Source organism: Aplidium turbinatum, chromosome 15, assembly GCF_918807975.1.
Source record: "Aplidium turbinatum chromosome 15, kaAplTurb1.1, whole genome shotgun sequence".
Classification (NCBI taxonomy): domain Eukaryota; kingdom Metazoa; phylum Chordata; class Ascidiacea; order Aplousobranchia; family Polyclinidae; genus Aplidium; species Aplidium turbinatum.
The window spans coordinates 14,964,133-14,976,356 of NC_137486.1; the positions used below are offsets into that span (position 1 = coordinate 14,964,133).

Sequence of the window (12,224 nt, forward strand, 5' to 3'; positions counted from 1 at the left end):
TAATGGAACATGAACAATAAGTTAGTCCTTCCGACCTCGAATACTTTTGAATATTCTCGACGATTCGCAATGACAGCCATCGCATTAAACTTAGAGTTTGCGCTTGGCAAATATGTCAATGACTGCATCATACTCGAGTACAATATGCTTGTTGAAATACATCTGAGCTAGACCATCCAAACATGGCTTTTAACTTTTTTTAGCTACGGAAAATTTTCTTCGATGATGCTCCACTACCTGCAGAATGTACTGTTTCTGCTCCTCATCTCTGGTCAATGTCGAATTGAACTCTGTCATAAGCGCCACTCCTCGTTCTGCCAAATCGTTTGTCACCCTCAGGGCAGAAACTGTTTCCTTGGCACTTTGGTACGCCTCATTTTCAGCCCAGTATTTAGGATCAAGGGTTAAGAAGCTTTTGTCTAAACTCTAAACCAAGTATTGTAAATAATCGTTCAGTTGCAGTAGTGCAGAAATCAGACAGTTTTCTCTCAGCAATATCGGTAGGTACCACGGCCCGGTTTGGCGGATCTTCGGATCCATAACTGTTTGCCATACTACAAACCATTTCCCTCTTATCAATGTCAGTGACTCTGCTGTCAAAAAGTGCAAAGGCAATGAGACCTTCCGACAAGTACCACAGGTGTCTGGAGTAAGCCTTGAAGGCTAATTGAGATACTTCTCCATCAGCATACGTTGTTAAGTTCTTCATAAAATTCAGGTCGTTGAGAGGTGCCTGTATGGCTGAATCACAGCTGTACCAGTGGCCTATGTAAACACTCACAATAAATAAGCACATGCGTAGCAATTTACTGGACGTTTTGGGCTGCGTCAGTCTTCGGCCAGTGGTATGAAGGATTGAAGGTCCAGTTGGAATTGCTTCCTGAACAGCCATATTTTAAGGAATATATCGCTCGTGCCATCCATCTGGCTCGATGAAGTGCACCAGGGTAACGGAATTTGGCACCTCTCTTCGGCACTCCTCCGAGAAATGTGATACTGAGTTCTAATAATTCAGCGCAATCGTCCCGAGGATGATTGAGATCCAGCTTGTCGGCCGCTAACTTCAGGATTTCTGCGCAGACAGGTTGTAACTGATCAGAAACAGCAGGATCGTCCAGAGATGTGCTGAAGTTTGCTTGATCTATATTTGGCCAGAAGTCGCGGAACCGAGCAAATAAGTCGATGACTGCACAACAGACTTGACAGTGTAATTTTTGTAATTTTACGAAGTGTTGCAATTGTGACATAACAATGCTTTATTTGTTCTGTGAAGTGACGTAGCCTACAAGTACCGGTAATTGCTTATATTCCGCTGCTAGATTATAGGCTAAACAACCTAAACATTAGCTTCCTTGCGCAAGTAGTAAATGTCGACGGATTTCAACAAAAATTTGCCAAAAGGATTTTTTTACTGAAAGGAAATGAACACCACCCTGTACATTAATATTAACAATGGTTAGAATTTTGCGTATTACGCTAAAAACACCCTATTAATTACTGTACAGGAAATTATCAGAAGTAAACACCAGATTTTTTTCGAAACATTTGTGAAGACGTGGACTCAAATTTTGAGGCGATATGGTTTTATGTTTCAGTGCGGTGGTTGTCAGCTGGATAGTGGAAACATGCTCAAAAGTCTGTTTTCACACTAAAGGAAAAATGAATCTAACTTTTCCAGTCGGAAGATTTAAAAAATATAGCCCACTCGCCGTATCGGACTTGAAACTTGCATACTGTGTTGATATTTTACGATCTTGAATACACTGATTATCCAGCTGCAAGAACAATGCGTAAATTTGTTCTCTAACCATAGTATAATTAAAGCTTTTCTTTAACACTTTAGCTGCCAGCGTTTTGAAAAAGTGAGAGAAGTTCTCCTCTTTCTCTTGTTGCCATGGTAATGAAAAAATGGGTTGCCAAACTATTGAAACGCACTTTGAAATTTTGGAGCAAATCGGTGTTGCAATTGATCGTCGAAATGACCATTGCATTTACAAGCGCGCCAGTCAGCAAAAAAGTTTTTTTTGTATTGAATCAACCTGTTCAGACGTGAAATCAACGTAGAAAAAACGATAGGCCAAGTGATTCAACGTATTCAAACATTGAATCAATGTAAATACGAACTGTTAGGCTAATTCGGTTCTTTGAACAAATCAAATGGCTTTTGTAAATATTTCTCAGTTGCAACCTATACCTGGTCAGCAAAAGTTCCTTTTTTACACGATTTCAACGTCTGGCGACGTTGAAACGATGTAAAAAAGACAATTTTTGCTGGCCGGTAGCTAGGCTACTGTACGGTACCGAAGTTTAACTTAACCAACTAGGCGATTGCAAACATATTTCCTTTCAATGAAACCTATAGGCTACCACGTTTGGTTTGCCTTTACATTACATTCAAAAGTTTTGTTGACATCATAGCATAGTCATGGTCTATATCAGTGATTCCCAACCGCGGCTCTTAGAGCCGCATGCGCCTCCAAGCTAGCCTTCTTGCGGCTCTCATTGACCCCTAAAAATCCCACAAAAAAAAAAAAATCTTTATGATAGTTAAGGCGATTATTTTTTAACTTGTCAAAATTATTTTCGAAGTCAAAATTGTTTACAAACTGCATAGTCGTTGTGTCATAGAGGTTGCACTGTCAGTGAACTTTTTATTTTACATCTTACACCAGGGATACGTGTACCCTTTTGGGGGTACGAAGCACCAAAGCAGGGGGTACGACATGCAATGTGACATTATAAATCAAATCCTATTGCAGTTAATGTGGCCACTGCTCCTGATAAGTTACAATTAGAGCTGCTAGACATGCAGTCAGATATCGAGCTCAAACAATTATTTCAAAGTGAAGACCTATACTTGAATTTTGGAGTCGAGTTCCAGAGGGAAAGTATCCCAACTTGAAAACCAATGCCCAGAAAAACGCCTCTGTATTTGGATCAACTTACGTATGTGAAGCACTTCAGAAAATGATCAGAATCAAAAATAAATATCGCAATCGGTTGACCGATGACCACCTTAAGCAGCTACTGCACTGCATTCTCTGCAATTGCGCCTTGCTTTGACAAACTTGTTAAAGCTCAAAGCCAATGCCAAGTTGGACATTAAATTGATTTGTGTTATTTTTCTTGTTAGTGTTGCTATTCGTTGGTACATGCTTTCATGCTTTAAAATTTTCGTTATCTTATAATTACTTGAGTGTTTTCATGCGGCTCCATACGCACTCTGAAGTTTGAAATTCGGCCCCGACACCAAAAAAGGTTGGGAACCACTGGTCTATATTCATAAGAAAATGCTTGCTTGGATTTTTTTAGCGACTAGGGTTAGATAGCCTACAGGACTTCTAGCTAGTACCAGTAAGCAGTCTAGTGACTCTAAATGAATAGGTAAATTAATCTAAACCTTAAAAAAGTATAGAATATTTCAATTACCTTGCTGTATAAAAAGTAAGCTCTTTTACATGACCTATGTGCATTGATCAATATACTAGTAGCCTGGCATCATGATCCCAGTCTAAAAATCTCTAGACCTCCAAGTCATTGCTGAATTTCAAGCTTTGTTCACACTGATTGGTGTTTTGACTTTTATTTAATTTTAAGAATTTGGCGGGGAAATGGGTTAAAAATCGTTTTTTTTTTTGGTTTAAAATTGAAGCAACCTGTCAGGCCCCCAGACTGGCAACACATTAGGATTTTTGGGGCATTGTGACATCATGTGACGTTAAATTACATCACAATTGCACGAGCTAACTCGTTTCCAGCGGCAGCAGCAGAACTGTTAAAAAAACACAACTATGGATGGAAAGAGCGGTAAACAACGATGTAGTGAAATCCTAATGTGTGACTGCTGTGGTGGGGATAAGAAAAGCATTCATATTACATTATTACAATTTGAATTACCCAAACATTTATCAAACAAGGAGGACGAACATGAGTTTTGTATCTACACTTTGGGCCATAGGCGCCGACTCCAGGGGGGCGGAGGGGCGGCGCCCCCCCGTGAATTTAGCTCGGGGTGGCTGCCCCCCCGCAAATTATTTAAAAAAAAATCCTAAATCAAATGTTTCTAAGTTCAGATTTGCGTTAGTTTGACCTTTATTGCAGATCGATCTCAATTAAAAGATCTACTTGTTGCAACAAGAGCGCTGCTCCTAAGATAACAAAACAAACAGAAGTACGGTAGCTAATAAACGCCAGCATGGTGCCGTTGAAGCATAGTAACAATGATTGAAAAACGTTTTTCTTGATTTCTTTCGCTTTGTTTTTTCTTGGGAGTGTCAATAACGAGGTGCTGTTTGCTCAGTTTAGTATCTACGCGTATTAAGAGCTAAAGTTCAAAGTGACCAGCCTATAACTCGAAGTAGCCTACAGGCCTCGAAATTCGTTTTTGTTGACGGCGGACAAACGTGTCCGGTCTGAGCAGCTATCTCGGCGGACAAATTAAGTCTCACGGCGGACACACCAGTTTTAGCCGTCGACCGTCATGCTTAATCACTTTATCTTGATAATAATTCTTCGCCATTTCAGAACTATAACTAAGGTTTTAGAAGGCTTTTTAAAAAATCAGTAAAGTCACTCTGAAAGGCTTTCATCGGACCAACGACTTGCGCTTGAAGAGTCAAAGCGCCGTTTAGCTGGTCAATACGTCACATAACTGATTAAGTTCCACCGAACGAGCTCGTGTGGCTTCTTGCGTCACAACTCACAATGCTCTGGGCAGGAGTCGGAAAATTTCTACACCAATGCTACTATATTCTGCTGTGCAAAGTTTCACAGTTTTATTTCTTTAGGTTTATTTTTGCGTGTCATGTAAGCGAAAGTGAAGTTTCCTTGGGTCTTTTCTTTCTTACTTTGATACCAAAACTTAACAAATTTTGTTGCATCTTGCTGTAATAGCCAACTCGTATAATCTAATTTAGTAACCAACCTTGCCGTATCAATATTACTCGGAGATCAAAGCAAGGCATTGTGACGTAAAACTTGAACTCAATTGCGTGTGATTAGTGTAGAAGTACCTGTACTCCTATCGATTCTTAGCGAAGAATTCACCTTTGTTACGCTGATTCAATGTCATCAATCGTTGAAGCAACGTAAAAATCGAAAGTTTTCCGCCTTGAATGAAAGCTAAGGGATACAGTATTCACATTTTGTAGATGCGCGTTAGAATGCGCTGGAAAATATATTATCGCAACAATTGTTCATGCTATGCAATGACGATTTGTATCGCTAGTTCCTGTGTCATTTTTCGGCGGACAAATATGACCGATCTAAATGGTACTTCCCGCGGACATCACATGCTGTGACGGCGGACATGTCCGCCGTGAATTTCGAGGCGTGAGCCTACATTATAAAGCTTGGCAATATACAATGGCAGATAGACGCAAACAAACATCAATGCTGACAAACATCAGCATTTTAAATGTAAGCAATCGGTCGAATAGAAAGTTTGCCCCCCCGGCAATTTTCAAAACCCGGCGCCTATGCTTTGGGCTCTTCATTTTCTTGATTAGATTTACCAGGCGTTCCAACCATTTTGCTCCTAAGTAGGATGAGGATCGGCGACAACAAATTTCCGTAGGTGAAAGTGACAACAGATTATTTATTTTTTACTAGAAATTCATTCATAACTCATTTTCAGACAATTTTCAAGAGAAAATCTTGGAGAGCAGGAATGATTTGACAGCTCGGGATTTATATACATTAACAATCTACAACCAAACAACCTTGAAGTTGTATAATTGCCAGTTACCCAGGCAAATCATTACGTGCAATCAGATGGGGTTTACTATTAACGTTAACTAAGGTATTATTTATACGGGAGTGGATTTTCATCTCTGTTGAACATTTAATCACAAAGTGAGAAATGGTCCACAACAGTAGAAAGTGATCCACGTTCTTGTTTATCTAATGCCATTCCTAACATTTAAAAGCTTGTCAGTAATAAGCAGTAAGCACATCCAGAAACCCTGAAAGCACAGCCACAGCAAATAAACCCGGTAAAACCGCAGAAAGCGCTTGTGTATATGTTTTATGCGTTTTTTAAATAGCATTGAATTTTGGGAGTCTATAGAAAGTTCTCAAACGGCCGGTGGTCCACACTCATACGAGACGAGAAACCCTGTCTGGTTGATGAAAAAAATTAGTTCAGTAGTTTTTATTATTTCTGACCATCACAGCCAAAACAATACACGTTGACATAACAGAGGTCTAGAAAAAGGTAGAAGCAAGAAATAAATAATTAAAAAAGGACTTACCAACAAGTTTATATTAAAGCAGGCTTGCTTGTAAACATTTGTGCCGCAAGCAAGCATAAGAGAGGAATTGATCTTTAAAAGCCCAGTGATTGAATTAGTACATCTTAATTGCGATGCCAAGCTAACCTGCCAGAAAGTCATTTCAATCAAATAGATTAGTGCATATCGACTATAATGCAAATCATGCAAAATTACTGGCTCTTTTTAAACATTCAATGAAACAAACAAATATGTTTATTGTTTATAAGTGTCTTTGCTTTTGCTTTCGATGAATCTGGGTAAGATTCCAGGCCAGATCATATTAAAATGCTTTAATAGTTTTACTTCTTTACTTTAATATGTTCTTCCTTGCGCGTCAAGTACTGATGATAATATTAGACAGAATGATGCAGTGACATTCGTGAATATGATAGAAGTTTTAAAGTAGTCTATAGTCACTGAATCACAGGTAAAAAACGTTGAGCATTTAGTGAAAAAAAATGTGCTGTGTATTTCAAAATATCACTAATGTCAATAGTACGCATAAAATATGGTGTGTGATAAATGTGGTCTGAAGACTTTGTGCCTCAATAAGAAAAATTTTGCCTACTTACCCCTGGATTACACGTCTGAATTTGACTTGCTGTCGGTTTGAAGCTTATTATCTGCAGTAAATAGAAAATGATCAACTTATTTTAAAACAGTGCTTTTCAACCTTTAAAACAATGGTACGCACGTTTTCATTTTGTAAAATTTTCATCCGCACAAACCTAAAATAGTTAGTTTGCAGCTACTTGTTTTCCCTATTTGTGGAATAACAATGGAAGCGTTTGTTCAATAAAATTTGTAATTATCATCATCAATCGCCTTGCACTAGATTGTGCATCGCCATCAACATGGTTGATACGTTTCCAAGAGTGGCAATTTTCAGCTAACTCGCCCAGTGTCGTCAATTGAGTCCGGTTCATGTCTGGATTACGTCTTGTCATAGTTTTGGTTGTTTGCCACGATTTCTCTGTCCTTGACTTTACCTTCTGCACAAACTTTGCTAACTACAAATTTTGCTCTTTTAGTGTGGCCGAACAACTGATGAACTTTTGATTTTATTGTTGCTGCAATTAGATGTAGCTTTGTTATACAGATCTTCTGTTTTCGTGTGGTCAAGTAGCCTTTTGTTTGTCATGCTTTTCATGATGTGAATTTAGAAAGTAATGAGTTTTTGCAATGTTGATAACACCCAGTTTACAAATTGGAAACTGTAGAACGCGACTGGTAAAACGCAAGTGTTGAAAGTTTTTGATTTTAAATTTTAATCAATCGATTATTAAATTGATAGCTTAAGTTGCAATGGGTTGATCTAAATTCAACTCTGATTTACCTCACTCGCTAGTGCTCTTTGGCAAGTTAAAACACGTGAAAAAAAATGGCAGTGGCTATTTGACCGGCGCCGGTCTTTGAATCTGAAACACTATTTAACCGGTCATGACGTCACTATTATATAGGCACTTTTTTCTTTTTCTCTTTCAAAGCAAACGACGAGAAGAGTGCCTATATAAGTTCTAAATTCAACTCTTATCTTCAACTGATTCTGTGGCGCGTCGGATACGTATCAGACTGGTGCTCCAGAGGGAATGAGTTCGATACTACGCGGGAGCGTTCTTTTTTTTTAATGTTTAACTCAATTTTGACCCGAAGTGACTCAATCGTTAGGCTTCTGCATTTTTGTGGTCAATTTTTAATTTGAACGAACGACGCAAAAATGAAATGACGACTGGAAAATTATGACAAACGGAAATCTACCCAGAGAAATTCTCAAATTCCAGAAAATTAAAACTCTAACTTTATTACTTAATTTTATTTTTTAATTTTCTTGAATTTAAGAATTTCTCTGGATAATTTTCCGTTTGTCATAAGAGGATGTGACCGTGTTTGCCAAACGACGCAAAAATGTAATGTGTCGTTTGGCAAACACGGTCACATCTTCTTATAACGAACGCAAAATTACCCAGAGAAATTCTCAAATTTCAGAAAATTAAAAACTCTAACTTTATTACTCATATTTAAAAAGACATAAAAAATTGGGTTGTAGGCTATACTCAAATTAAAAATTAACCACAAAAAAGCAGAAGCCTAACGATTGAGTCAATTCGTGTCAAAATTTAAAAACAAAAGAACGCTTCCGCGTAGTATCGAACTCATTCCCTCTGGAGAACCAGCCGGAGACTTATCCTACACGCCACCGAATCAGTTGACCACAACTGCCGAATTTAGAAATTATATAGGCACTCTTGTCGTCTTTTGCTTTGAAAGAGAAAAAGAAAAAAATGCCTATATAGTGACGTCATGACCGGTTAAATAGTGTTTCAGATTCAAAGACCGCCGCCAATCAAATAGCCACTGCCAAAAAAATTGTTATATTAACAGCAACAATGAAAATTAAATATTGTAGGCTACGATACATAACAACATGGCTACCTAAAGATATGGAATGATTTGTCACATTTTGCAGAAATTTCCAGATTTTGCTAACTTTGGGCAAATGTTTAAACAAATAATTTTCTAAAAAATTTTTTATGCTTTTTTTACTGTTTTCCCCAGATGACACAATAGGTTTTAACATCATCACATGTTGAAAAACAAAGAAATTTTGATTTTGAAGATTTTAGTCGGACTGTTAAGTTTTCAATAACAGTCTGATTCAGCGTTTTTCAACTTACTTTTTATCATTTGCTATTGCTTCCCCAAGACAACAAAAAGCTTATTATTAGGAGATGGCAAAAAGTAAAAACATCTCAGAAAATGTCAGTCAAACACCAGCAGTAGCTGTAATCAAAATCTGCAAAATGTGATAAATCAGGCCGCATCTCCAGGTGGCCATGCTAACAATAAGCTTTTTTTTTTGTTCAACCACTTAAGTTTATTGTCTCATTTCCTGCCGATTATTTCTAGAAATTTCAGACCAGACAGGCGTAACTTCTTGCTCCAAAGCCTCTTGCATTAAGTGTTTCATTAAAGATAATTTCTTCCTTTCGTTTTGATATCACCTAGTGCAGGGATGTCCAACCTTTTATTATAGTAGGCCGCATTGTCACTTGAAATAATTCAATGGGCCGCAGAACCTATTAAATTTCAAGAAAAATGGGTACATAAAGAAACAATTAAAAACCATTAATTTCATCTTTGAAAATAGGAACAACACACATATAGAAAGAAACAAACATTTATTTCTACAATATTTTTGACATTGTTTTTCAGCTAAGATGTTATCAACATTTGCATTAAAGGACGTTGTCTTGATTCTTAGGATGTTTGCTAAGTGTTTGTCGGTCAGTCTATTTCTTTCTGCAGTTTTGTGATTTTCATGGATGAAAATAAATGCTTGCAACAATATGTGCTGCTTACTGCTGCCCTACATGCACGATAATTTTCTGGATAAACTAACTAATTTATTAAATTCATTACATGAATGTAATTCTTTGTAAAATAAAGGAAGAGTGTGTTCTCTGTGGAAAATTTTCAAACTTTCTTGACTTAGCAGTTCAATCAGTTCAAGTTGGAATTCGAGTGGCGCTTTATCACACTGAAATGAAACTGGGTCACTGAATAATTTTAATTTAATTTCAATCTTTTTGAAGTCAGAAAATCTGACAGTAAATCTTCCATTCTGCAAGCAAACCAGTAATTCACATAACTTAGCATACTTTTCATAGTTTACAGAACAGCCTTTCAGCTCTTTCAGATGGACTACGAAAATATACAATTGCACCAGCTTTTAGTTGTGCTATGAAAAGTTTTAATTTCCTGGTAAAGCTACTTATTCACTTGAACATTAAACTACGTACACAACTGACCTTTCCCTTGTAAATGCAAATTTAGCTCAGCTAGCATTTCTGTGATGTCAACTAAAAAAGACAAATCATTAAACCATTCTTCCTTTTCTATCAAGTTCACATTTTGTTTCTTTTTCTCCATGAACTGTTTTATTTCGGGTAACAAATCGGACTTATAATCCTGTTGCTCCCATAGACCCATACTATACTCATAGGCGCCGACTTTTCAAAAAACCATCGGGGCGAGAAATGTGATGACGTGATAACCTTTGTTTTCTCTTCTGTTTTTTATCGAAAGTCTTTTATCGAATACTACCGTATATACTCGAGTATAGGTCGAGATGTTCGCATACGTTTATTTGCAGTGATCCAAACTTAATTTTCAAATTTAATGATTTCTTGTCTATTCCATAGACATCTTATTATAACTAGACTGCGCTTCTCGTATTTTGATTGAAGAAATTGAAAAAAGGCGTCGGCCATTGTTAGTGTCTCAAACTCGCGTGAAAGCTGCGCTGTTAACGATAACATTTCTGAGCTGGTTGCGCTTCTGCAGAAAACTAACTTGTTAACTATAATTTAGAACTTTGGTGTAATAGAGGTTTTATTCATCTATGAAATGAATAAAAGCATGTGTTAAATTGCACAGAATTATACATACAGTCTATAATATAAACCAAAAACACTGCGATGCGAGAGCACGTACATGATACACTGAATGCATCATTTCCAGCAGTTTAGCAGAACTCTTATTCAATTTGGCGTTACAGCTGAGCTGATGATTAGTAGGGTGTTTCATAATTTCCCAACTTCATAATCACAACTTGGCTCACCTAAATTCATACGTGGAATGGTATTACCAACTTCCATGCAAAATTTTAGCATCCTACAGCCTCATCTTCCACTCCCCCAGGTCAATATTCTAAAACTACCCTGCAGGGACCCCCTAACGAAGGGCAAAAATGGGGTTTGTAAGCATTAAAAAGTTTCTTACATGTCAATTTACCCACTTTTATGCATATGTATTGGTTCTAAAACACTAATATAGGTAGCAGACTACTGAATACCCCTTTAAACAAATTTCCACCAAAAAAATTGGATTTTTTTCCCTAAAATTTGTCTAAATTTTGCTGTTTTTTAACAAAAATTTGCCAAAAAATTATGAAAATGGCACGAAAATCAAAAATATTGTACATGTAAGCAAAATTAACAAGAATGCATGCACAATCAGGTGATGGAGGAAAAGTTGTTTAAATCTTGCAGATTGACCATGCATTTGATACGTTTGTCTGCATTTTCATCATGTTTGATTTGTCCTTTCTCTATAACATTCTTTATTTGTCCAACATATCTTTCGCAACTTTGATTACTGTTCATGGTGACATTCCAGAACACTTTGTCTGGGGCATTCTCTGACAAGCATGGTGCTGTGGCAGCATCAGCTGATACAAACTAGAGAGTTTGTACCTTTTTGACCATAACATCTTCTTTTTATGCTTCCTATCATAACATGTTCTTGTCCTCTTAATCAATGCTGGTGTAATCGAATTTCTGTCAGAATATGCACATAATGAGACATTTTCAAGCCCAAGCCAGGATACCATGAGGAATATAAATTTTACACGTTTGCAGTTTACACCCCTGCTTGGCTGACGATTTACTGCAATCCAGCAACAGCAGATGGTCCACAACTTATGCTGGATATTCGGGATTACTTGTTGGATGCTACAATAGCAGCTATGTAAAAGTTTTCTAGTGCAGCCATTAAGCAGTTACAGAAAATTTATATTCCTCATGGTTTATATCCTGGCTTTGGCCTGAAAATGTCTCATTATGTGCATATTCTGACAGAAAGTCGATTACACCAGCACTGATTAAGAGGATAAGAACATGTTATGATAGGAAGCATAAAAAGAAGATGTTATGGTCAAAAAGGTACAAACTCTCTAGTTTTGTAACAGCTGATGCTGCCACAGCACCATGCTTGTCAGAGAATGCCCCAGACAAAGTGTTCTGGAATGTCATGCATTCTTGTTGTTAATTTTACTTACATGTACAACATTTTTGATTTTCGTGCCATTTTCATAAATTTTTGGCGAGTTTTTGTTAAAAAACAGCAAAATTTAGACAAATTTTAGGAAAAAAAATTCAAGTTTTTTGGTGG

General features: G+C 37.2%; 1 protein-coding gene across 5 annotated transcripts in view; it reads right to left on the minus strand.

Annotated features, from left to right (window-relative positions):
* The window catches only part of LOC145784772 (semaphorin-3B-like), a 166,282-nt gene that overhangs the window by 137,302 nt on the left and 16,756 nt on the right, over positions 1-12,224 (minus strand). For all 5 annotated transcript variants that reach the window (XM_082596625.1, XM_082596621.1, XM_082596624.1 and 2 more), the window contains 2 exons: positions 6,845-6,895; positions 6,252-6,377 (listed from right to left, as the gene is read on the minus strand). In XM_082596625.1, the coding sequence (XP_082452751.1) occupies positions 6,252-6,377; positions 6,845-6,895 (177 nt within the window). The remainder of the gene's footprint in view (positions 1-6,251; positions 6,378-6,844; positions 6,896-12,224) is intronic.